This window comes from Lipophrys pholis (assembly GCF_963383615.2).
Source record: "Lipophrys pholis genome assembly, chromosome: 14".
Taxonomy (NCBI): domain Eukaryota; kingdom Metazoa; phylum Chordata; class Actinopteri; order Blenniiformes; family Blenniidae; genus Lipophrys; species Lipophrys pholis.
The window spans coordinates 689,778-715,917 of NC_137633.1; the positions used below are offsets into that span (position 1 = coordinate 689,778).

The window sequence follows — 26,140 nt, forward strand, 5'->3', positions numbered from 1 at the left end:
TCACCCTGCAGGGGGCGCTGATAAAGAGTCCTGAGGCGTGGGCCAGGTGTGACGGCGCCCCGCAGACCGACACCACCCTAAACCCCAGGCCACAGGAAGTGACACCCAGACACCTGAAGGACAGCAGAGACCCCCCCCCCCCCCTCCTCCCCCCCCCCCCCAGTGTTCTGCGGGGTCGTACCGCCTCCTGCAGCCGCTGCAGCTCTGCAGACGTTCTCCTCAGCAGCAGGTGCAGCTTGTTCCCGATGACGTGGACTTTCTCTCTGGCCTCCACGCCGTCGTCTCCTCCGGCCTCCAGCAGCAACTCTGAAGAAATGTCCTGCAGCGAGGACACCTGCTGCTGCCGCGCCCGGAGCGCCTCCTGGAGGCTCTGCAGGGAACAGCAGGTCGACACATCAATATTTAGTCTGGTTTGTTCCAGACGTGTCAGAAACAAACGAAACACGATTCAGAACCTCTCAACATATTTTATGTCCCCGAGTTTCTCTCACTTCTTTAAACCAACAAGTTCAGTTAAACCTGATCAGTTCGTTAACTGAGCTTAAACAAAGACAGATTGTTCAGATTCACTGCTGCTTTCTATTTTTCTGAATCTTTAATCTAAGATATTGAGAACCATCAGTTCTGGACCCCTCGTTCATCTGGTGCTTCTCTAACTGTTGGAACACCTGAAGCTCCTTCATGATCAACACGTGATTTTCTCTAGAACTGAACTCGATCACAGCAAGAAGCAGGAAGTGAAACCAGCAGAGGATCATCAGTGTGGACCGCCGGTCGTCTCACCGTCAGTGTGAGTCGGTGCTGCAGCAGGACGGAGCGGCTGAGCGACGGCTCGCCGACGTTCACCGACTGCAGCTTGTTCTCGGCCTGAGCCAGAAAGAGCAGCAGGCCGTGCAGCGCCTGGTGGAACTCCTGCAGGACGACAAGAAGGAGGTGAAGGACACGTCGGTGGGGAGCGTCTGATCTCCGGAGGCGTCGGTCTGACCTGACACTGCAGCAGCGCCGCCTGCAGCTTCCTCTCCCAGCTCTCCACGCCGCTGCAGGCCGCCGCCCAGCTCTGATTGGCCGAGCTCAGCGCCTCCTGCAGCTCCTGCAGCTCCGAGCCGCCGCCGCCGTGCAGGAAGTGACGGCTGCTCAGGTTCACCGAGATCATCAGACATTTATAGCTGCTGAAGCTTCTCTGCATCTCCTGGACAGGAAACAGACAGTAACTCATTACTACGAGTAACTAGTAAGTACTGAAGCTAACAGCGGGCTTGTTGCTGCTGTTAGCTTTAGCATTAGTAGTAATTCAAGCTGTTGAGTCACTCGGTTACTATTTCACTATAAACTAACTCATTAGCATTAGCGTGTTGAACTAGCAGTTAGCTTCCTTCGCTATGTTTCTTTCATCCAGATTATAGAGCATCTTCCTCCTGCAGTGCTCTGCTAACGTAGCGTAGCGTCACCTTGAGCTTCCTGATGTTAGCCTCGATGTCGCGGACGCTGCTGGACGGAGCGATCCGCTGCAGCCTCTCCAGCTCCGGCAGCACGCGGCCCAGCCAGGAAGTGACATCACAGAGGTCAGAGTTCAGCTTGTTCCACTGCTCCAGGTCCTGCCTGACGTCCGAGTCGCTGAACTTCTGAGCGAGAAGCAGCTCCCAGCGCTCGATCACACCTGAGCAGAGACACGTGTCGTGTTGGTTTATAATGAAAGATTTGGTGACTGATCGTCAAGTTGAACGGTGTAATTTAATACCTTCATACCAAGTTATAGTGAATAGCCGTGGCCCCGCCCCCTACGTACCTGCTCCAGTCTGCTTGCTCTCAGTGCTGCAGGTCAGTCCCGCCTCCTCCAGCTCCTCCTCCTCGTCGTTCAGGATCAGTTTCACTCGATTCACACTGTCGATGCTGCCGCTGCACTCTGACATGAGCTTCACCTGCACACACACACACACACACACACACACACACACACACACACACACACACACACACAATGAAATGTCAGTAAAACATTGTGAATATCACCTTCTTCATTCTGACTCGCCACAAACCAACGACCTCGATTCTCCAGGTCAAACACTAGAGGGCAGCAGAGGGACGGAGCTGGACGTCAACCGACCAGTCCACACACAGTACAGTGTGTGTTGTGTGTGTGTGTGTGTGTGTGTGTGTGTGTGTGTGTGTGTGTACTGACGTAGCCGTGCAGTGGTTTCCTCTCCGGTTGCAGCTCCCAGCTGTTCACCGACTTCACTGGGGACAAAAAGAGGAAAAACTTTAATCGTCTGTAGAAAACAACAGTTACTTTAAAACCATCCCTGAAAACTCATAAAAACTGTTTTTACAACTCGTCTGAGACTTTTGTAGTAAAAACAACCAGAGAAGTCTTCTCAGCTACATTAAGAAAAAGTCCTGCAATACCAGTTTCTGCCACCAGATGGTGCAGTGAGTCACTATTTCAAACCAGCTTTTAGTTTCCATGCGACTGATCTGCGTTTGGATTATAAAGTGAAATATTTTAGTTAATAACAATTAACCTGCTGATGCTAACAAGCTAACCGCACACTATTCTTTGTTGGAATTCCACGATAACTGACGATATGTCTTCACGTGAAGCTAGTGATGCTACCTGATGCTAGTGATGCTACCTGATGCTAGTAATGCTACCTGATGCTAGTAATGCTACCTGATGCTCGCTCATGCTAAGTGGTCCCAGTTTTTTGCTTCATTCTGAGTAGAAAACAAAATCCACTTCATGCATCATGCAGATGTTTCAAGATATAAACTGAAAGATAATAATCATGCGGGGGCGGGGCATGCTGTGGGGGAGGGGCATGCTGTGGGGGAGGAGCATGCTGTGGGGGAGGAGCACGCTGTGGGGGAGGGGCTTAGCACTACCCGGGGCTTGGACCGCCTCTACAAACGACTCTGAGCTCTTCGTCACTGTGACGTCTGGAAGGAAGGCTGCAGGTTAACCACACGACAGCTGCACCCAAGGGGGCGGGGCCTCGTGACCTTTGACCTCTGAGACCCTTCGATGTATCATCACAGTGAAGTGACCCCCCCACTCTGGTACCTGACAGTGCGCTGAAGAAGGGGGCGTCGTCGTCATCCTCATGAGAAGACGACCCCCCCACATCCACGGTGTGGTCCCACTCCAGGGGGATGGAATCCACGCTGACCGGGGTCTCCCGGCCCGACTGCTCCATGGGGGGGGGCAGGAGGTGGCACATGGCGGGCCGGCCCGGCGCCGGGGCGTCGTCCTCCTCCCCCTTCCTCCTGCTCCTCCTCCTCCTCCTCCTCGCCGTGGTCTCCGTCCAGGACACGCCGGTAGTGAGGTCGGAGGGGTCGTCCAGGTCGGAGGCGTCCTCCTCCAGAACCTTCAGAACCTTCAGAACCAGACGGAACAGAGAGGGAGGAGTCAGACCGCTGCCGACCCCCCCACTCCCCCAGAGAGCCCCCGGTACCGACCGGCCTCCTGCTGACCAGCCGCTGGTGGAACCGAGACACGCGACCAAAAACCTCCTGGCAGTACGAGTGCAGCTCCTGCAGCTCGTCCTCGATCAGGACGGCGTCCAGCGGCGAGCTCTTCTGGATCAGCTGCTCCCCGAACACGATCAGCCCGTCGATCCTGCTGGCGTTCTCACTGATCTCCTGCTGGAAGCCCTGCGGAGCCGCCGGCACACAAAACACTCTTTTAAATCCTCAGAACTTTAAGAACCCGAGGAACCTTCAACACTTTGTCAACTATCAGACTACAGTACAATGATGATGATGATGATGATGATGAAGAGCAGACTCACGTGCAGCTGCCTCATCTTGTCCTCCATGTCACTCTGGGAGAAATGTTCCACGTTGGTGAGCTGCAGGTCCATCTCCGTCAGCCAGACCAGGATCGCCTCTCGACTTCCCTCGAAGTCTTCGCGCTGACTGGTGAAGTGCTGCAGGACAGGAGACGTCACAACGTGTCTTATTCAGGAGGACAGGAGATGTCACAACGTGTCTTATTCATGAGGACAGGAGACGTCACAACGTGTCTTATTCATGAGGACAGGAGACGTCACAACGTGTCTTATTCAGGAGGACAGGAGACGTCACAACGTGTCTTATTCAGGAGGACAGGAGATGTCACAACGTGTCTTATTCAGGAGGACAGGAGACGTCACAACGTGTCTTATTCAGGAGGACAGGAGACGTCACAACTCGTCTTATTCAGCAGGACAGACGTCACAACGTGTCTTATTCAGGAGGACAGGAGACGTCACAACGTGTCTTATTCAGCAGAACGTCTCATTACAGTCGCGGTGAAACTAGCTTAGCTTAGCGTAGCCTAGCCTAACATTGCTAATGCTAATGCTAATGTCACCACGAGCTTCTTACAGGATGAAATAAATAAAGTTCACATCAGATTATCAAGGTCAGAATCTATAAACATCTAAATGATGAAAATGTCCTGGATTATAAAGACTTCCTGGTGTTTTAACATTCGTCATTTCAGGACAATAAAAATATTTTCTCAGGGGCGGAGCCAGCAGAGGTCAAAGGTCAGCTGTCTGCCTTCGTCCATCTGCTGCAGTGAACGGGTGATGTCTGACCTCCTTCTGGAGGGGGCGGAGCTATCAGGGCCGAAGCTGTGAGGGAGGCGGAGTTATAAGGGGGTGGGGCCTCACCTTGAGTCTCCGCAGCACGCAGCCCACCCTCCTCTGCAGGACGTCCCACCTCTGGTTCCCGTCCTGGACCAGAACCCGCAGCCGGCTGGAGGCGTCGGTCCGGTTCTCCCGGGCCAGACGGCGGAACTGTTTGTTCAGCAGCTCCAGCTGAGTGAGCCGCTCCAGAACCTGACGCTGGAAACCCTTCAGAACCACACACACGTTTCCTTCATCAGAACAGTTTAATAAACACGAGCTCATTTAATTCAAACTTATTTAAGAAGAATTTTTATTCGAAAAATCAAAACAAACTGAAGATATTTTGGTGAGAAACTGGATTATTTGTCCCGTTTGAGGATTATCTTCCAGCCTGGTTCTGGATCTCTGTGTTCTCTGATGTAGGTCAGCACTGTTATTTATCCCGGTTACGGTTACCATGGAGACGGAGGCAGAGTCCAGATTACCTGAAGTTAATCTGCTGGTAATCCAGAGAGAGAAATGAAGTGAAGACGTCGCAGTGACCAGATCTTTGATTCTAAGTTTGATATAAACTCTCACAGTTTAGATTTTTTCATCAATTAACTTCACATTTTGACAGTTTTTCATCCCGTTTTTGTTCTTTTATATCGACTGTTTATTTTGACAACACTTTTATTTTGAGTTTGAAGCTTTTTAACCAGGTTTGTTTTATTTAATATTTTTAATATTCTTCAGGATATATTGTCATTTAACTTAACAATTTCAACCGTTTGTCTCCTGTTTACCTCCGACTGGTCCCTGTTGACCACGTTTTTCCTTTACCTGACTGTTTTTATCATTTTGAATCATTTCACCTCCAATCTTGCTTTGTATTTATTGAGATTTTGACTTTGTTGTTTCGTCCTCGTCATGTAGAACGAGGATGTTTGGTCGTTTCAGCGACTCAAACTGGACTCTAGGTGTGGGACCGACCTCAAACTTCTTGAGCTCCTCCTTGGCGCCGGTGTAGAGAACGTCGGCGGACTCGGGGCGGGCGGCGGTGAACTCCGCCGTCTTCAGCCAGTCCTCGAAGCGAGAGTAGTCGTCAAGGAACTTACACCAGAGACGCCATGTCTCCTCGATCCTGCCAGACAGCGAGGGAGGAGCATGAGGCGGGAGAGGGAGGAGCTTAATGAGGAAGAGGGAGGAGCTTAAGGAGGGAGAGGGAGGCGCTTAAGGAGGGAGGGGGAGGAGCTTAAGGAGGGAGAGGGAGGAGCTTAAGGAGGGAGAGGGAGGAGCATGAGGCGGGAGAGGGAGGAGCTTAATGAGGAAGAGGGAGGAGCTTAAGGAGGGAGAGGGAGGAGCTTAAGGAGGGAGAGGGAGGAGTGAGAGGCGGGACTCGGACCCTCACCTCATCCGGCGCTCCATGGACATGGCGCAGATGTTCCTCCAGCGGCGGTCCAGGCTGCGCGTCGTCTGCTGGATGGAGTCGTTCTCTGAGTCGCTGCCGCAGGCGTCGGCGTCGTGCAGCAAAACGTCGCAGAGCGTCAGGACCGACGCCACGCTGTCCGTGTGCTGCTCGATGTCGCGCTGCAGATCCTGAAGATCCAGAGTTCGTCAATTAGAAATTTATCTTCAAACATTAGAATCACTTTTCACCAATTTCTTCTTCTTCTTTCTGGAATTTTCACCAGATTTTGTAAAGTTGTGAGAGTGTGAGAGCGTGTGAGAGTGAGAGTGTGTGTGAGTGTGTGTGAGAGTGAGAGTGTGTGTGAGAGTGTGTTTGAGTGTTTGAGAGTGTGCGAGAGTGTGTGAGAGTGTGAAAGAGTGTGTGAGAGAGTGTGTGAGTGTTTGAGAGTGTGTGAGAGTGAGAGTGTGTTTGAGAGTGTGCGAGAGTGTGTGAAAGAGTGTGTGAGAGAGTGTGTGAGTGTTTGAGAGTGTGTGAGAGAGTGTACCTGCTGCTCAGCCAGCTTCCTCTGGATCTCCTCACTGTGACACACATTGTAGACGAGCGGCTTGGCGAGTTCGGCCTCGATGCGACAGAGCCAGGTCCTCAGGCTGCTCATGTTCTTATCCAACTGCTGCACCGTGAAGAGCGTCTCCTTCAACTTCCTCACCCTGCAGGCAGAGGAGACGCTCTATAATCTGATGTTAGAGGAGGGAGACGCTCTATAATCTGATGTTAGAGGGAGACGCTCTATAATCTGATGTTAGAGGAGGGAGACGCTCTATAATCTGATGTTAAGGGAGGGAGACGCTCTATAATCTGATGTTAGAGGAGGGAGATGCTCTATAATCTGATGTTAGAGGAGGGAGACGCTCTATAGTCTGATGTTAAGGGAGGGAGACGCTCTATAATCTGATGTTAGAGGAGGGAGATGCTCTATAATCTGATGTTAGAGGACAGTTGACACGGTGGAGCAGTGGTTCACGCTCTCACAGCAAGAAGGTTGTGGGTTCTAATCCAGCCTTTCTGTGTGGAGTTTGCATGTCTTGCAGGAGCCCCGTCTCCCCCTGAGCGCTGCTCTGGTTTACAGAGGGGTAAATCACAATCATTTCACTACGTGGTCGTTGTTCACATTGTTTGTGACAAATACATTTCTGTGTTTTGCTGAAGCGGTAAAACTTTAAATTCAGTGTTTTTTGAATTTTCACACCGACAGTTTGCAGTAAAACTGTTGCTCCTCCTGTGACGGTGAAAGTTTTAGTTTTTGCAGCGGTGGCATGTTGTGATGCAGCGTGACCAGACCCTGGAGAACCTGGAGACCCTGGAGAACCTGGAGAACCTGGAGGTCGGCTGTGAGAATAGGTTTGTCGTGGCTCTGGGATTAATGGGATTAGCGCCGCGGCAGGTTAGCGAGGTTAGCTGTGGTTCTCACGTGTGAAACGACGGGAACGGCAGACTGACCTACATCTGATAGGGGGTCTGCATTCCAGGTCATTGACCTACATGAGGACTGTAGAGGGGGAACGCTCATTGTTCTCGACACGTCTGAACGCTGACGGTTGGTTAAAAAACGGACGGACGGATTTCCATGAAGAACCGATAAACCAACAAGGAAGAAGATCCAGATCAACGTTCCGGATCAAGAAGAAAGATTTAATTCAAATTACTGTGAAGTTCTGAAAGAATTGTAATGAAATGTTGACGGTGATAAATGATTGGAGGAGGAAGAACGACGAGGAGCAACAAGTCAACACCAGAAGGTTCTCCACCTACACCAGAAGGTTCTCTACCTACACCAGAAGGTTCTCTACCTCCACCACAAGGTTCTCTACCTACACCAGAAGGTTCTCTACCTCCACCACAAGGTTCTCTACCTACACCAGAAGGTTCTCTACCTCCAGGTTCTGATCAGAAACAAGTCGACACCAGAAGGTTCTCTACCTCCACCAGAAGGTTCTCTACCTACACCAGAAGGTTCTCTACCTACACCAGAAGGTTCTCTACCTCCACCACAAGGTTCTCTACCTACACCAGAAGGTTCTCTACCTCCACCACAAGGTTCTCTACCTACACCAGAAGGTTCTCTACCTCCAGGTTCTGATCAGAAACAAGTCGACACCAGAAGGTTCTCTACCTACACCAGAAGGTTCTCTACCTCCAGGTTCTGATCAGAAACAAGTCGACACCAGAAGGTTCTCTACCTACACCAGAAGGTTCTCTACCTACACCAGAAGGTTCTCCACCTACACCAGAAGGTTCTCTACCTACACCAGAAGGTTCTCCACCTACACCAGAAGGTTCTCTACCTACACCAGAAAGTTCTCCACCTACACCAGAAGGTTCTCTACCTACACCAGAAGGTTCTCTACCTACACCAGAAGGTTCTCCACCTCCAGGTTCTGATCAGAAACAAAGTGACATTTCTCCTCAGCAGCTTCATGAGAATCAAACTTCAGGACTGATTCTAACAGACGCAGGAGAAACGTGAAGCATCACGGTGATGTTCACATCCTGCAGCCAATGCAGGAGGGGGGCAGGAGGGGCAGGAGGGGGGCAGGAGGGGCAGGAGGGGGGCAGGAGGGGCAGGAGGGGGTCTTGTTGCCCCTGTCCAGCCTGCAGGTCGGAGGACGAGTCGCTCAGCTGCAGCTTTTCAATCCGACATCAACTGAACACTGGTTTACTGCTGCTCCAAGAGACGAGAACCCCCCAGCTGCTTCCTCCTCCTCCTCCTCCTCCTCCTCCTCCTCCTCCTCGTTATCATGACAAAACAGCAGCTCTGAGCCTCGACCAGCGATCGGAGGATGAGAGGATGAGAGGAGGTACTTACAGGCTCCTCAGGAGGATACTCCATCATGGTGGCTCGTCCACTAGTGAACACTACTGCTCCTCCTCCTCCTCCTCCCGCTGCTCCTCCTCCTGCTGCTCCTCCTCCCCCCGCTGCTCCTCCTCCCCCTCCCCCTCCTGCTGCTCCTCCTCCTCCTCCCGCTGCTCCTCCTCCTGCTGCTCCTCCTCCCCCCGCTGCTCCTCCTCCCCCCGCTGCTCCTCCTCCTCCTCCCCCTCCCCCTCCTGCTGCTCCCCTTGCTCCCCCTCCTGCTGCTCCTCCTCCCCCTCCTCCTCCTGCTCCCCCTCCTGCTGCTCCTCCTGCTGCTCCTCCTCCCGCTCCCCCTCCTCCTCCTGCTGCTGCATCTCCCCCTCCACCTGCTGCTCCCCTTGCTCCCCCTCCTGCCCCTCCTCCTGCTGCTCCCCTTGCTCCCCCTCCTGCTGCTCCTCCTCCCCCTCCTGCTGCTCCTCCTGCTGCTCCTCCTCCCGCTCCCCCTCCTCCTCCTGCTGCTGCATCTCCCCCTCCACCTGCTGCTCCCCTTGCTCCCCCTCCTGCTGCTCCTCCTCCCGCCCCTCCTCCTGCTGCTCCTCCTCCCGCCCCTCCTCCTGCTGCTCCTCCTCCTCCTCTCCTCCACAAAACTAACAAGTTATGTTATAATGGAGACTGTCAAAATAAAAGACCCCAGCAGATCCTGGACCACAGACTGAGTCAGCAGGACGCCTCCGTCTGATCCCAGGAGTGAAGCAGGAACCAGGACCGGTTCCTCCTCCAGGGGGAGCAGCGTCTCTGTTCCTCTGGTCTTCAGATCAGCGTCTATCATGTTAATGTGGGTTGTTGGTGTTCAGAGAGGACAAGACAAGCTTTTTCCTCACAGCGCCCCCAGGAGGCCTCTACAGCAGATTGCCGCCCCCTGCTGGTCCTACAGTTCAACAATAAGCACAAGACCCAGTCTGCTTCTGTTCACGTCCTCCACCTGCTCACCGACTCATCCTTCATCAACCGTTATATCTACAACTAAAGACTGCTTCACACACACACACACACACACACACACACACACACACACACACACACACACACACACACACACACACACACACACACACCTCCATCCAACGTTCAAACTTCACAAATCAGTGATCAGTGACGGTTGCTATGACGACCAGCTCTGTAACCAGGTGGAGGAAAACACCCGAGAAGTCGTAAAACACTTTGTTCTGTTGAACTGCATGAGTATAACCAACACCTTGTGTGTGTGTGTGTGTGTGTGTGTGTGTGTGTGTGTGTGTGTGTGTGTGTGTGTGTGTGTGTGTGTGTGTGTGTGTGTGTGTGTGTGTGTGTGTGTGTCAGTCAGGTTCTTCCAGAACATCTGCCTCGTGTTCATCTTGTTCACACAAAGACTGACGTGAGGAGGGTGTTGGCCCCCGGGGGTGGGGGGGGGGGGGACACAAAGGCTGGTGTCAGCAGGCAGCAGCTGTATTGAGAGGGGAGGGGGGGCGGGGGGGGCGGTGGGGGGGGGCGGGGGCGGCGGTTGTTCTGGGGGACAAAGGGCAGCAGTGGACCAGAGTCAACACTTCTAATCCTGCGTGAGTCAAACCTCAGCAGTCATCTCCTGCTGTGGTGAGACGAAGAGCAGGGGGACGTCATCATCATCACCATCATCTTCTTCATTATCCTCATCATTACCACCACCACCACAATCATCATCCTCATCCTCATCATCATCTTCATCGTTATCTGAAGTCAACAACACAAGCTGACAAACAATTAATCATCGATTTAAACCTTCTGAACCAGGAATGGCAGCAGTTTAAACGTTAGTACACAGGATATAAGAAACCGATATTACTATTATAATAGTAGTAATATTTATAATGTGGTAGTTTAAAGACGCTTCAGAGCTTCTTTCAATACAAACACCCACCGACTGGAACCAAACCAAACGTCCTCAACAAGTCTGAGCTCCTGTATGACGAGTGAAGCCTTCCTAATGCTAGTGTGTGTGTGTGTGTGTGTGTGTGTGTGTGTGTGTGTGTGTGTGTGTGTGTGTGTGTGTGTGTGTGTGTGTGTGTGTGTGTGTGTGTGTGTGTGTGTGTGTGTGTGTGTGTGTGTGTGTGTGTGTGTGTGTGTGTGTGGGGGGGGTCTGCAGCCGCTCTCAGGTTCATGTTTCCCTCTGCAGACGAGGACGTAGCAGGGCGAAGCTGCCTTGATCCTCATAATCAGCTTGAGAAGAGGGACGCCCCCCACAGTTATCTGCCCGGAGGGGGGGGGGGTTACAACAGATTCCATCAGTAACCAGCTCAGCCTGGTCATGCTGGGGGTGGGGGGGGGGGGGGGCTAAGGGGACAACTCCACCCTTGTGTGTGATGCCACTTCTATTGTCGGAGACAGCAGGCTGTACACCATGATGAAGCCCCGCCCACTGGTCTGTCTGAAGGGTCTTCGGTCCCCGGGGGGCTCCGGGACACGTTTGCCCCTTCAGATGGTTTAATTATGATTAAATTAAAAAGCTCAAATCTCATAAAAACATCAGTTGAGTCGCTTGAGACTAACTGAGCTAATCTAACGAGCCGAGTCCTCCTGAGCTGTAATATCATGTTCTACCAGAAGGTGGCGTCTCGAGCCACTTGTAGACTTTCACAACATTTTAGCTGGTTGAGACGTTTGATCAGTTTTACTTTTAAAAGAAGTTTTTTTATTACTTTCATCCTCTTCAGCCAGTTTTATCCTGATCTTTGAGCAGTTTTCGTATTTTGGAATGTTTCCATGCTTTAACATGTTTTAGCCATTTTAATAGTTTTAACTTCTAAATTAACTTTTTCACCTTATATTTCTAGAAAGCAAAGCCATTTTAAGATCTTTTAGTCATTTCATCCATTTCAACTGTTTATTGATTTGAGCTATTTTAGCAAGTTTATATTTTCCTAGTAATGAAATTAGTCATGGTTTTGAGTAACTTTTAACACTTTACACTAGTTTCAGATATTTAGCTTCTAAACCATTTTAGCTGTTTCAGCAGGTTCAGGTTTGTTTTTAAAGTTTGAGTTACTTTCAATGATTGAAGAAATTTTTACTGTTTATTTAGTTTTTGCCTTTTTTAGCAGCTTGAGTAGTTTCAGCATCGGTTTTTCTTGTTTTAACTGTAATTTGATGTTATTAATGAGGGTCTCGCTCCTCATGGAAACATGGAGGTACGTCAGCTTCATTGGAAGAAAAAATAAATTGAGATGAAACTCGACGACAGAAAAACTCTAAAATAGAAATTTTCTCACGACAACAAATGAAAACATGAAACTATTTAACTGAGAAAAGCAACTGAAGAAGCTGCTTCTGTTCAAACGGACTGATTCATCTGAAATACAGTGGGACGGAGGAGACGGAGGAGACGGAGGACGGCCAGTAGAAACAGCTCTGAGCCACTGAACAACACAAAGTCAACAGGAAGTGATGAGCGTCAGGACGGCGTGCCGAGTTGCTTTAAGCTAAACTTCCCTGTTTGTTCAGCAGCGTGGGCTCGCTGCTCCGCCTGGTCCCAGGGCGGCGGGGACACCAGCGCCTGGTCCCAGGGCGGGGGCGGGGACACCAACGCCTGGTCCCAGGGCGGGGACACCAACGCCTGGTCCCAGGGCGGGGACACCAGCGCCTGGTCCCAGGGCGGGGACACCAACGCCTGGTCCCAGGGCGGGGACACCAACGCCTGGTCCCAGGGCGGGGACACCAGCGCCTGGTCCCAGGGCGGCGGGGACACCAACGCCTGGTCCCAGGGCGGGGACACCAACGCCTGGTCCCAGGGCGGGGACACCAACGCCTGGTCCCAGGGCGGGGACACCAACGCCTGGTCCCAGGGCGGCGGGGACACCAACGCCTGGTCCCAGGGCGGGGACACTAACGCCTGGTCCCAGGGTGGGGACACCAACGCCTGGTCCCAGGGCGGGGACACCAACGCCTGGTCCCAGGGCGGGGACACCAACGTCTGGTCCCAGGGCGGAGACACTTTCTGCATTATGGATTAATAAGTGCTGCCGCTCTGAGCCGCTCTTCTTTAATCTGCAGGACGACAGCTGTCCTCGCTGCACCGGCAGGGAGACAGACAAACTGCAGCCGCGTCTTCACAAAACACACTTTCTTTCTTTAAACTGCTTTTTAAAGAATCTTTTTAAATGTCAACCAACCGCCTGATCGACGGCCTCGCCACTCGTTCTGCACCAATTATCCCGTCACACTGCTTTTAATAGGAGGACCAGCCGGGGAGCCAGAAACACGCTCCATCCCCAGCTCTGCTGCTCTGCTGCTCTGCTGCTCTGCTGGTTATTAACCCTCTGGCTCAGATTATCTCTGCTTTTAGTTAAATGTTTATGTCTTTACGGTTTATGCTCCCTTAATATGGAAGACGAGTGAATAAACTGGAGCAAACTGCTTCAGTTTGAAGCTGCATGTTTAGTAAAACGTTCCAACCACAGATGAAGAAACTACAGCTTATGCTATGCTACATTAGCATATTAGAATCATGTAAATATATAAACCTGTAATTATCAGCAGAGCATTTCTTCCTTTCCCGGGCTAAAGGGACCCGCCAGAGCTGTTTCTCTAGCTCGGTCCTACCTGGCCTCGATGTGGTCGAAGAGGTGGCGCCAGCGCTCGTTGACGTCCTTCAGCTTGTGGTTGATCTCCGTCTCCTTGGTCTTGTTGCTGGCGGAGATGAGCTGCTCCCCGAGCTGCTTCAGGTGACTTTTATTCTCGCTGAACAGGTTGATCTCCTCCATGCAGTCCTGTCACACACAGCAGACCACGTCTCAGCTTCTCCTGCTGAAGCTCCACTTTTATCACTGGAACTTTTCACATGTTTTAATGAAGGAGTGAGAAAAGAGGCTCCGCGTGAAGCTCAATGAGCCGTGAAGAGTTAAAACCCCGGGGAGGGCAATAAGCAGCAGCAGTTACCCTCCAGTCACTATAAAACTCATGAAAGGAGTCGAACACAGAACCAACAGCTGTCGCCTCTTCAGCCTTTTAGAACTACTGTTGAACTGAAACGGCTCCAGAACCGAGGCTGAATCCAGCGGATCAAACTGAACCTTCTCCTCACTTCTGACTTCGTCCAAATAAAAAACAGTAGAATCGTTTCTTCTGGAGTAAAAAACAAAGCAGTGGTCCAGCCTGTGATCAGTGATAGAAGTGACGTGATGCTTTAAGCTGTTCAATCTGAAGCGTCTCACCTTCTTGAGTTTCTCCACCATCTCCTCGATGTTGAGCTCGGAGTTGTGCACCACCTTGTTCTCCATCTGCGTCAGCCACTCGCACAGCTCCTTGTTCTTCTCGTTGAAGATGATCCAGGCGTTGAGACGGTCGGCGATCTCTTGTTTACGCAGAGAAACCTGAAGCGAGTCGGTCAGACTGTTGGAGTTCAGCTCGTCTTCAAACCCAGAACAACCCGGCAGGATCGTTCAAAACACAAGAGCAGGAAGTTCTACAGTTTTGATTGAAACTTTCTGGGACCATTCAGAACTAATCTGGAGTTTGAAGACAAACGGAGACATGATGTCCACCTTTATCAAGACGTGAGAATAATTTCTCATGAAGCCACGAACAGCCAGTAAAAAGAGAAAGCCTGATTGGTCCTGGAGGCCGGGCCGTCCCCCCCCCCCCCCCACACTCCTCAGGCTGACCCTCTAAATCAGACCAGGAACAATGAAGACAGAGCGACTCTGAGGAGGAGGAGACGGTTACTTTCCCTTTGAATTCACCAGGACGGGTCACATTCACACATTCAGACTGAGCTGGAGAGCAAACTGGATCAGAAACTAACTGGATCAGAAACAAACTGGATCAGAAACAAACTGGATCAGAAACAAACCGGATCAGAAACAAACTGGATCAGAAACAAACCGGATCAGAAACAAACTGGTTCTGCTGTTGGAGGTTTAAATTCCTCCCCAAACAACCTCTAATCTTCACCGATGCACAGAAACGAAAGGTCAAGTGTGTTTTACAGTTTTAGTGTCTTTAAATGAAGATAAAGTGAAACTACGACTGGATCAGTACCAGTGCAGAAGAACTTTTCAGGATAATAGAATTGAAGAAGGAGGCAGGAGAGAGTCTCAGACAGAAAACGTTTCTAACTGCTGCTTCATGAAGCTGCAGAAAGACGGACTGCTGTAGGCTGAATATCACTTTTCCTCGTCTCGCTGGATTGACTTCCTAACAGTGAGATTTAAGAGATTAACAGCAGTAATGGTGAAACACTGGTGATACAAACTCCACAGAAGCTCCACAGAAGCTCCAGAAGCTCCAGAAGCTCCAGAAGCTCCAGAAGCTCCAGAAGCTCATCTTAAGACTCTAAGAGTCTTTAAACGAGTGAAAAATGTCCAAAAAGCAGAGAAACGGTCAAACGAAGTGTTAAAGGAATGAAAAGTGACCAGCATGAAGAATACCATGAAAACACGGATCAACCGTTTTTCTTCTTGTTTCACCAAATTAAACATCGTCAATACTTTTCTACTTCTCAGACTTTCAGCCGAGGAAGTTTTACCACAACAAACTCCTGCCGACTCAGACTGAAGCACGTTTTAGTGTCTTCATCACTTCAGCTGGCAGAACCGGAGACTTCTTCACTAAAGCCTTAAAAAATGTCCTGAAATGTGAAGAATTCAGACATTTTAAAGAAATCTGTACGTTGTGGTACACAGATATCATCAGCTAGTCTGGTTTTGTAGTACCACCTTTTACCACAAGATGGTGTCGTGAGTCACCGGAGAAAATTGTCATTACATCAATTCTAAGCTTTATTTTAAGTTTATTTCTGATTATTGAAAAAGTAAAAATGGGCCAAATCTGGTCACTACTAATAAACTCACATGTAACTAAACTCAACCAGTGTTTTTCTATTTTAGCAAACAAATACTCTGCTGGCTTCATTTGCATACGAACATCCGTACGTTTATCACCTGAACAGTTTACCAACTCAACTTCTAATCTGTGTAAGAAACAGAAATATAGATAAATATGATAAGATATTTCAAAATAATCACATTAATTCTAAAGTGAAAAATAAACCTGTGTGTGTATGAGTAGTAAGTGTATCAGTAGAGTGTAGTATGTGTGTGTAGTATGTGTGTATGAGCAGTAGTGTGCTGTCCGTCCCTGCAGCAGCATCAGACCCACCTTGAGGCAGAGCTCCTCCCACTGGCAGTGCAGGTGCTCCACCTGCTCCTGCAGCAGCAGCACGTCGTCGGCCATGATGTACTGCGACAGGTCGGCCTTCATGGTGCTCAGCTCCGTCAGGTCCTCGGCCCAGTCCTCCAGGGAGTCCTCGTTCTCCTGCATACCATCCCACCCACAGCAGAGTCAGAGACGGCGGCCCGGCTGCTCTCTGTCCCGTCTGCCTGGCCCCGCCCCCTCAGCCCCGCCCACCCAGAGGGGATTAGAGGCCTCGGGCCGGCCCCCGGGAGGGGGAGGGGGAGGGGGAGGGGGGAGGGGGTGAGGGGGCGGGTGAGGGGGAGGGGGGGTGAGCCGGGATCAAGCCCACTCATCTTCCTCAGTTCACATCTATAACAATAACAGTGATCCAGGATCCTCCTGAGAAACGACAGCAGGCTTCATGTTGAACAGGACGTCTTCATATGTTTTCAGCGAGAGAGAAACGTCCCACCAGCAGCAGAACAAACGTTTTGCTGTGAGATGAAGCTGAAACTACTTCATTTGTTTGTTTTCTTCCTGATAAACGCTTCAAACTAGATTAAAGAAGCTTGAGAACATCTGAAGAAGGTAAAAATGAAGTTGAAATAAAAATTGTGTTTTATTTCTTAAAGGAAGTTTTTCTTTTCACATTCAGACGTTTCCAGTGAAGAGCTGCGGATTATATTAGAAAACTTCTTTTTTTAAAGAACATCTAACATGTTTTCCTTCAAATGTTCTCCTGATGTCTCATTTGTTTTCCTTCATTTCATCTTAACATATTTTGTTCTCGACGTGTTGAAATCAGCGTCAGACTGAAGGAGCCGCCGGCAGTTTCCTGTCTGAACTCATGAGAAGTGGGATTGGTCAGGTCGGCCGTTTGGCTCGTCGGGGGGAGGTTTAACTGGGCCGATGGGATTACAGCTGCTTCAGCAGTTTATTTTCAGCCTGTGTTTCCAGCTGTACCTTGTTGAAGCGCTCGGCGCTCTGCAGCTCGTCGTCGCTCTCTGGCAGCGGCTGCTTCAGCCTCGTCTTCACCTCCTGCAGCGTCCGAACGCTGTGAGCCAGCCCGGCCTCGCAGCGCTCCCACGTCTGACACACACAGAAACAAAGTGTGTTTTACAGAAGTCTGAGTGGGGCGTCAGTGTGATTGGAAATGCCCCTGCCACCCCTGCCACCCCTGCCACCCCTGCCACCCCCTCGTCTTTCAGTCATTAATGAGCAGATTGGATTAGCGAGCGGCAGAAAGCAGATGGAGGACGAAGGATCAGGACGTCTTACAGTCACAGAGACGAAGAGGAGAAACAGACCAGCCGACCGTCCTCCACTGCCAAGTACTACATCCAGTCTTTTAGCCAGTATTTGGATCTTTTTGTACATTTTTTTGCCCCATCATGTAGTTTTCCTCCGTTTAAAGCGTCAGTACTTCAGATTAAATGTACGTATCGTATAGCAAGAGGAAGAATCCGTTTTGACTCATCGAACCATCGACTTCTTTTTATCTACAGTGAAAATTAGAAATTGGAACCAAAAAATAATAATTTACTCTACAAGTTACTGCAAAAAAACTCATTTCCAAGTTACTGAGTGAAGTTCTGTCAGTTAGTAGGAGGAAGATGCTCTATAACCTGGATCACATTTGCAATACTAATTCTTAACTCATTTGTATTCTTGCATATAATAGAGACAATATTTCATATCATTTGCATCATTCCAGTAAATGAATGAGTATTTAAGGATGTTTGAAACTGGATGAAAACTCTTTAAAATCAACACAAATTCTTTGAATAAACTCTTAAAAAAACATTTAAAAAAAATCAGCGTTGCTAAATAAAAGAGAAAGGAAAACTGAAGTTAAATATCAATTAAAGCAAATAGAGAAAACTAAGGATCACTTTCCCAAGTCAAATAATATCTACAATTATAAGATGAATTGTTTTGTGTTACAATAAAGAAAAGTGAGGATGAATGGTTCTAATCATGAGGCCGAGATACACAAAGAGATTCACACTCAAGACAGCAGCTTCTTCTTAATGTGAATCTGGAACATAATGACTAAAAAGTGAGTATTTTAAAGTTTAAATGAAGAAACCGTGATGGTATTTAGTCTCAAATCAGTTCCAAATGAGATGAACACAAGTCAAAGAACTAATGAAGGAGTTGATGAACAGTGAAAACAAGTAGAAGTAAAGAAATGAGCCAGAAGTGCAGTTTGACTTGATGTCCCTGAAGGCATCGCGTTGACCCTGGTTCTGCTGGGTACCTGGATGACGGCCTGCGTGAGCTCCAGGCGGCGTCCCAGCAGGCCGTGCAGCCGCTGCCACTCCTCCTGCAGCGCTCCCAGGTCGGCCTGCAGTCGGCTCTGCGTCTCCTCGTCGCCCATGGAGAAGAGCTGGCGGCCGACGTCCAGCGTGTGAACGAAGCTGCTCTGGTACCTCTGGAACAGCAGCTCTGCGTGCTGAGGGGAATGGAGGAGGACGAGAAGCTCCGGTCAGGGTGAAATCAAGGACTTTAAACCTCCTCCACAGAACAGAAAGCTGCTCGTCCTTATCTGCTGCTTCCTCTGATACGATCACCACCTGATTACCTGCACAATCAGCTTTTCCTCCGTTTTCACAACAGAATAATTCTGCGACATTACGACTCACCATTCATCAGCACGACCTCTGACCCCGTTTCTATGACAACGGCTTTGGGTTGAATCACATTATAATGTGATTTATACACACGTGGAGGCTTTAATGTGGATTGATGAGAATGATTCAATCTGGTTTCATCAAGTTTCAGGAAGCTTCACAGGAACTTGTTTCGACTGCAGGAACAAGAGTATAAAAGTATTTCTGAGGTCATATTACTTTACCTTTCCTAAGAGTCTCTGAATTCTCAGGAAGTTTCTGAACCTTGAGTTCCAGGTGTTTTTCTTCAAGGAACTACAAAGGTTCCAGTGCTCATTGGGAAGAAGGACGGAGATGCTGTCGTTTTGGTCTGAGTGTGAACATGGAGGAGGGTTCTACTGAGCTTTACTGTAAACTGATTGATGGAGAACGGTTCTACTGAGCTTTACTGTAAACTGATTGATGGAGGACGGTTCTACTGAGCTTTACTGTAAACTGATTGATGGAGAACGGTTCTACTGAGCTTTACTGTAAACTGACTGATGGAGAACGGTTCTACTGAGCTTTACTGTAAACTGACTGATGGAGAACGGTTCTACTGAGCTTTACTGTAAACTGACTGATGGAGAACGGTTCTACTGAGCTTTACTGTAAACTGACTGATGGAGAACGGTTCTACTGAGCTTTACTGTAAACTGACTGATGGAGGACGGTTCTACTGAGCTTTACTGTAAACTGATTGATGGAGAACGGTTCTACTGAGCTTTACTGTAAACTGATTGATGGAGACAAGATGAAAGCAGGTGAACAGAAGATAAAGGCTGATGAATCAATCAGATCGTTGAACTGGGTTAGGGTGCCTGAATGAAGGAAGAATCCTGGTCTGAAGACATGGAGGTAAACCTACTGGATGGATGGATGGATGGATGGATGGATGGATGGATGGATGGATGGATGAATGGATGGATGGATGAATGGACGGATGGATGGATGGATGGATGGATGGATGGATGGATGGATGGATGGATTGATGAATGAATGGACGGATTGATGAATGAATGGACGGATGGATGGATGGATGGATGGATGGATGGATGGATGGATGGATGGATGATGGATGGATTGATGAATGAATGGACGGATGGATGGATGGATGGATGGATGGATGGATGGATGGATGAATGAATGGATGGATGGATGGATGATGGATGATGGATGGATGAATGGATGATGGATGATGGATGGATGATGGATGATGGATGGATGATGGATGAACGATAGACAGAGAACAGACCTGGAGGTCCTGCAGCGAGCGGCGCAGCTCCTGCAGGCTGCAGCGGGGGGGTCCGGCCGGGGGCAGGAGGGTCTTGGTGTCGGTCAGGAACCGCTGCAGCTTCCTCAGGCTGCGTCGGTACAGATGCCAGTGCTTCACCAGCCCCTCCACCAGGGAGCGCCGCTGGTCGGCCCGCTGCACCGCCCCCTGCCAGTGCTCTCTGAGCTGAGCCAGCTTCAGGATGAAGTCACTGCTGCAGACGGTGAGACGGAGAACCATCAACCACCCCCCCAACGCCACGGCACCAAAACCATCATCTTCAAATCTACAGTTCCTCCTGGTCTGGGACTCTGAGAAGTGAGCGTTAGTGTTAGCGTTAGTGTGGAGGTGTTTTCCACTTCACCACAAACTCACCGGTCCTCCACCTCTCCTCTCTGCAGCAGCTGCAGAGCCTCTGCGATGACGGAGTGAAGAATCTGGTGTCCAATGGACAGCTCGGCCTGGAACCTCTGAAACACACCCACACGTCAGGCTCGGCGTGCTCCCGCTGGCCCGCCCGCCCGCCCTCACTCACACACGACGCCATGTTCGATACCTTGTGTGTGCACAGCTGCTGTCTGAGGCCCACGTAGAAGCCGGACACGTCCACGGCCAGACTGTCCTCCATCCTCTGCAGGAACTCCATCCAGCTCTCACACTTCTGCTCAAAGGTCTGCAGCCGCGAGGCGTCCGTCTGCAGCTCACTGCCCGCAGAGCAGCCACACGTCAGGTTACCCGGAAAACTCAGTCCTCACCACTGAAACATCAACCCTCACCACTGAAACATCAACCCTCACCACTGAAACATCAACCCTCACTACTGAAACATCAACCCTCACTACTGAAACATCAACCCTCACCACTGAAACATCAACCCTCACTACTGAAACATCAACCCTCACCACTGAAACATCAACCCTCACCACTGAAACATCAACCCTCACTACTGAAACATCAACCCTCACTACTGAAACATCAACCCTCACCACTGAAACATCAACCCTCACTACTGAAACATCAACCCTCACTACTGAAACATCAACCCTCACCACTGAAACATCAACCCTCACTACTGAAACATCAACCCTCACCACTGAAATATCAACCCTCACCACTGAAACATCAACCCTCACCACTGAAACATCAACCACTGAAACATCAACCCTCACCACTGAAACATCAACCCTCACTACTGAAACATCAACCCTCACCACTGAAACATCAACCCTCACCACTGAAACATCAACCCTCACTACTGAAACATCAACCCTCACCACTGAAACATCAACCCACACCACTGAAACATCAACCCTCACTACTGAAACATCAACCCTCACCACTGAAACATCAACCCTCACCACTGAAACATCAACCACTGAAACATCAACCCTCACCACTGAAACATCAACCCTAACCACTGAAACATCAACCCTCACCACTGAAACATCAACCCTCACCACTGAAACATCAACCCTCACCACTGAAACATCAACCCTCACTACTGAAATATCAACCCTCACCACTGAAATATCAACCCTCACCACTGAAACATCAACCCTCACCACTGAAACATCAACCCTCACTACTGAAACATCAACCCTCACCACTGAAACATCAACCCTCACCACTGAAACATCAACCCTCACCACTGAAATATCAACCCTCACCACTGAAACATCAACCCTCACCACTGAAACGTCAACCCTCACCACTGAAAACTCAGTCCTCACCACTGAAACATCAACCCTCACCACTGAAACATCAACCCTCACCACTGAAAACTCAGTCCTCACCACTGAAACATCAACCCTCACCACTGAAAACTCAGTCCTCACCACTGAAACATCAACCCTCACCACTGAAACATCAACCCTCACCACTGAAACATCAACCCTCACCACTGAAATATCAACCCTCACCACTGAAAACTCAGTCCTCACCACTGAAACATCAACCCTCACCACTGAAACATCAACCCTCACCACTGAAACATCAACCCTCACCACTGAAATATCAACCCTCACCACTGAAACATCAACCCTCACCAATGATACATCAACTCTCACCACTGAAATATCAACCCTCACCACTGCCACGGGCTCTGAGGCAAAGATCAGCAACATGAGCAGCAACTTGTCGCTCTGCAGCAACTTGTCGCTCTGCAGCAACTTGTTGCTCTGCAGTAACCTTTCGCTCTGCAGCAACTTGTTGCTCTGCAGTAACTTGTTAACCAGCAGTTAACCAGCAGTTAACCAGCAGTTAACCAGCAGTTAACCAACAGTTAACCAACAGTTAACCAACAGTTAACCAACAGTTAAGCAGCTCTGACATGTGAATTGGCTCTGTGGTATAAACTGCTAAAAGTGAGAAAACCTGGTAAAACAGCAAATATTTCAAAAACACTTAAACATCTCAAATGTTGACGACATTAATAACACGTCAACATCTTCTAATTCTGCCGTCAGTTCTTAAACTGAAGGTACAGTTTTGTTAAATACTGCAAATTAAATCTGTAAGTTCTGAGTTTTATTTTAATGTAAAATGATGAAATGAAGAATTTAAGTAACAAGTCATTTAATCTGATAACATAATTACAAAACCTGAATCACTTAAGTTTCTCTTTTAAAAAACAGAGTCGTTGTAACATTTAAAACAAAATGTTCAGAATTCAGGTCGTCTCTTTGTTTTTACATAAAACTGGTGAAACTTTTTAAAACCTCTTTTAAGTTTGAAACAAACAGAAGAGAGTTAGAAACAGTTTCAGAAGTTGTGATTTGACGTTTTCCTGTGATCAAAACCAACTTTTCCTACGGAGACGGTGTGACGGGCCTGATGGTGACCGAGCGTCTGACCTGCAGGCCTCCTGGGCCCGGGCTGCGGCGGCGGTCCAGCGGAGGCTGAGGCGCTGCAGGCGGCGGGCGGCGGCGTCGCCCGGCGTCGGGCTGCAGCAGCTCAGCTCGTTCAGAACATCCAGGTCAGCAGACAGACCGCTGAGCTCCAGCAGGCCAGACTGAGGACAGACGGAGGAGGTCAGGCGTCACAGACAGGAAAACACTCAGACACACTCCGAGGTCCCGCCCCCGCCGCAAACTCTCCTCCAATCAGAACCTGAGTCACACATTCGAGCTCCCAGAGACACTTTTATCCTCTGTTCAGTGAAGATCAGGTGTCAAAGCACCACAAGGTTCAAATCTTCTTCATTAAATACAAAATACACTGAAAAACCAAGAAGCTGAAATGAGTTCTACAGGTTCTATATGTGGAAATATCGTTTCTTAACTCTTATCAGACACGCTAAGATACAAACGTTTCACGAAGCTTTACTGATGTTGAAGAAGTAAATTTACCAATAATGATAATAATATGAAAAATAAATAGAGTATAAAGATGGAAACAACTCAACAGTCATAAAATCAAAAAAAACTTTGAAAAGTAAATTGAAAGCAAATAAGCTGAAATAATAATAATAATAATAATAATAATAATAATAATAATAATAATAATAATAATAATAACAACAACAGGCTGATTGACTGGGGAATAAAATTTTTTAAAATTAAACAGAATTGACTAAAGGTTTTTTTTTATAATTATCTTGTAAATTTTTTTTTTTTTAAATGTTTAAAATAGTGAAACTTGTCAAACCTAAAGCTGCTATATGATGTAACAATAAAAATTCACCTTGAAGAAGCTGAACTGAGCAAAATGTTTTCTTGATTAGACTGACCTGAATAACTGGACACTGATCTGACCTGACACACACACACACACACACACACACACACACACTCAGTTCATAAAGTGTGTGACCTGCTCGGCTGCGCTGGCCTCCAGACGCTGGGTCCAGTCCTGCAGGTTCTGCTCCAGCGAGTCCAGAAGGTCTGTGAAGTCCTGCAGCCGCCTCACGTCCTCCTGAACCAACAAGACCTCAGCTTCAGCTTCCAGTCCAAAGTAAAGAGTGTGTTCATGTGTTCACGGCGTCGTACCTGCAGCCGACCCAGCTTCTCCTTCAGCCGCTCCCTGAGCTGCAGGACGCCCCGGGACAGCAGCCGGCTCTCTGATTGGACCAGAGCGCTGGCTGAGGGCTCCAGGTGACCAATCAGCTGCTTGCAGGCCTGCAGCACCTCCTCCAGGTGGGACTGCAGCGTGTCGGCCGTCTGCAGCAGAGCCTGGAGCAGAGACAGAACGTGATCCTTCACTACCTCCAACCAGCAGGACAGACTGACGGACGAGTCAAACACCTGAAGCTTCTCACACCTTCTACCCACTGGAGGACAGACGGGAACTGAAGTCCTCTCTGGAAAACTGAGCACAAACCTTTTCCTTCTAACAGAGAAAACAGCTCAACGGTTTCATTGTCCTCCTGTTCACAGGTTGAAGGAATTCCCCATAAAGACATTTCAGTTTATTTTAATAATTATTGTTTCTAAAATACAAACTTGGCTGTTATTTTACTGGACGGCTCAGTTTACTTTATAATAATTTATATTTATCATATAGAGGATTCTTTTAGTAAATATATTCATAGGATTAATAATTTGGTATATTTTGTCCCTCCATCCCTCCATCCATCCATCCATCCATCCCTCCATCCATCCATCCATCCATCCATCCATCCATCCATCCATCCATCCCTCCATCCATCCGTTTCCGGGTGGTGGTGGTGTCAGTCTGAGCTCCGTCACCCAGATCACATTGACCCATTAAGAACCTTCCTGCAGGTGGAGAGCCCACAGGAAGGTGGAGAGCCCACAGGAAGGTGGAGAGCTCACAGGAAGGTGGAGAGCCCACAGGAAGGTGGAGAGCTCACAGGAAGGTGAAGAGCCCACAGGGAGGTGGAGAGCCCACAGGAAGGTGGAGAGCTCACAGGAAGGTGAAGAGCCCACAGGAAGGTGGAGAGCCCACAGGAAGGTGGAGAGCTCACAGGAAGGTGAAGAGCCCACAGGAAGGTGGAGAGCTCACAGGAAGGTGGTGCCCGGCCTGGGACATGAACCCTCAACCTGGAGACTGAGAGTCTGATGCTCTACCAGCTGAGCTGGACGGGGGACATGAACCCTCTACCAGAGTCTGATGCTCTACCTACTGAGCTGGACGGGGGACATGAACCCTCTACCAGAGTCTGATGCTCTACCTACTGAGCTGGACGGGGGACATGAACCCTCTACCAGAGTCTGATGCTCTACCTACTGAGCTGGACGGGGGACATGAACCCTCTACCAGAGTCTGATGCTCTACCTACTGAGCTGGACGGGGGACATGAACCCTCTACCAGAGTCTGATGCTCTACCTACTGAGCTGGACGGGGGACATGAACCCTCTACCAGAGTCTGATGCTCTACCTACTGAGCTGGACGGGGACACATATTTTGTTTAATTTGACTTTTCTTCTCTTATTTAAAAATCTTTTTTAAATTTGATTTGTGAATTTCTTTAAATTTCATATATATTCTTTAGCATCAGTTTGACCTTTCTGGTTTCATTTTAACTATTTATTTTCATATCAATAACTTAATAATCTTTCCTTATCTTTTACGTTCGTAGTATTTCAATGTTTCTGACAGATGAATGTGATTTCAGCTTAAAACTTTATCTTTTGTTTCCAGGTGAATTTTATTGTGAAGCCTTGTAGGAGGAGAGAGAGTCACCTCCATGGTGTGTCCGTGCTCCACCCCTCGCTGTACGCCGTCGTCCTCACCGCTGATCTCCACAGCCGCCGCCGCCGCGTCGCTCTGCAGCCGCCGCAGCCGCTCAGAGAACGAAGCCGCTAGACGAGCGTAACGCCGCCACACCTGGAGGGTCGAGGCCGACCGCTGCAGCCGCTCACACACCTGCACACACACCTCCGTCCACCTGCAACACACACACTGTGTGACACGCCTGTGTGCGTGTGTGTGTGTGTGTGTGTGTGTGTGTGTGTGTGTGTGTGTGTGTGTGTGTGTGTGTGTCCCACCTGCTCCTGAGGAGCTGCAGCCTCTGGTCCAAGATGGCGGCCGCTGCAGGACGGATGTCCCCTCTGAGAGCAGAGGCCAGTTGATTGAGTTCGTCCAGCTCAGAATCAGAATCAGAGACGAGTCGATGGACGAGCTGCAGACGAGGAAACGACTCGTTCAACACATGAAGATGAACTTTATAATCACAAATCAGTAAAACAACAAAGCAGCGCGACTCCGTCAGGAATCAGATCGT

General features: G+C 49.3%; 2 protein-coding genes across 2 annotated transcripts in view; both read right to left on the reverse strand.

The window, feature by feature from the left end:
* LOC308119656 (nesprin-2-like) lies at nucleotides 1-25,990 on the reverse strand (the record flags this gene model as incomplete). Its single annotated transcript, XM_080479804.1, has 27 exons — nucleotides 25,905-25,990; nucleotides 25,600-25,804; nucleotides 23,941-24,123; nucleotides 23,765-23,866; nucleotides 22,807-22,964; nucleotides 20,511-20,658; nucleotides 20,330-20,424; nucleotides 19,937-20,168; nucleotides 18,291-18,485; nucleotides 16,994-17,119; nucleotides 16,016-16,171; nucleotides 14,071-14,229; nucleotides 13,460-13,626; nucleotides 6,545-6,707; nucleotides 6,001-6,188; nucleotides 5,583-5,733; nucleotides 4,653-4,835; nucleotides 3,786-3,923; nucleotides 3,454-3,648; nucleotides 3,059-3,371; nucleotides 2,180-2,235; nucleotides 1,787-1,919; nucleotides 1,449-1,657; nucleotides 986-1,189; nucleotides 784-912; nucleotides 182-370; nucleotides 1-30 (listed from the first exon to the last, which is right to left on the reverse strand). Exons 2-27 carry the CDS (start codon nucleotides 25,603-25,605, stop codon nucleotides 1-3), a joined length of 4,008 nt encoding a protein of 1,335 aa, XP_080335930.1. The 5' UTR covers nucleotides 25,606-25,804; nucleotides 25,905-25,990.
* LOC308119657 (uncharacterized protein) overlaps nucleotides 25,703-26,140 on the reverse strand; it is a gene marked incomplete at both ends in the record, with an annotated part of 110,077 nt that continues 109,639 nt past the window's right edge. Inside the window, one exon of the mRNA XM_080479805.1 lies at nucleotides 25,703-25,743. Coding sequence (XP_080335931.1) covers nucleotides 25,703-25,743 — 41 coding nt within the window. The remainder of the gene's footprint in view (nucleotides 25,744-26,140) is intronic.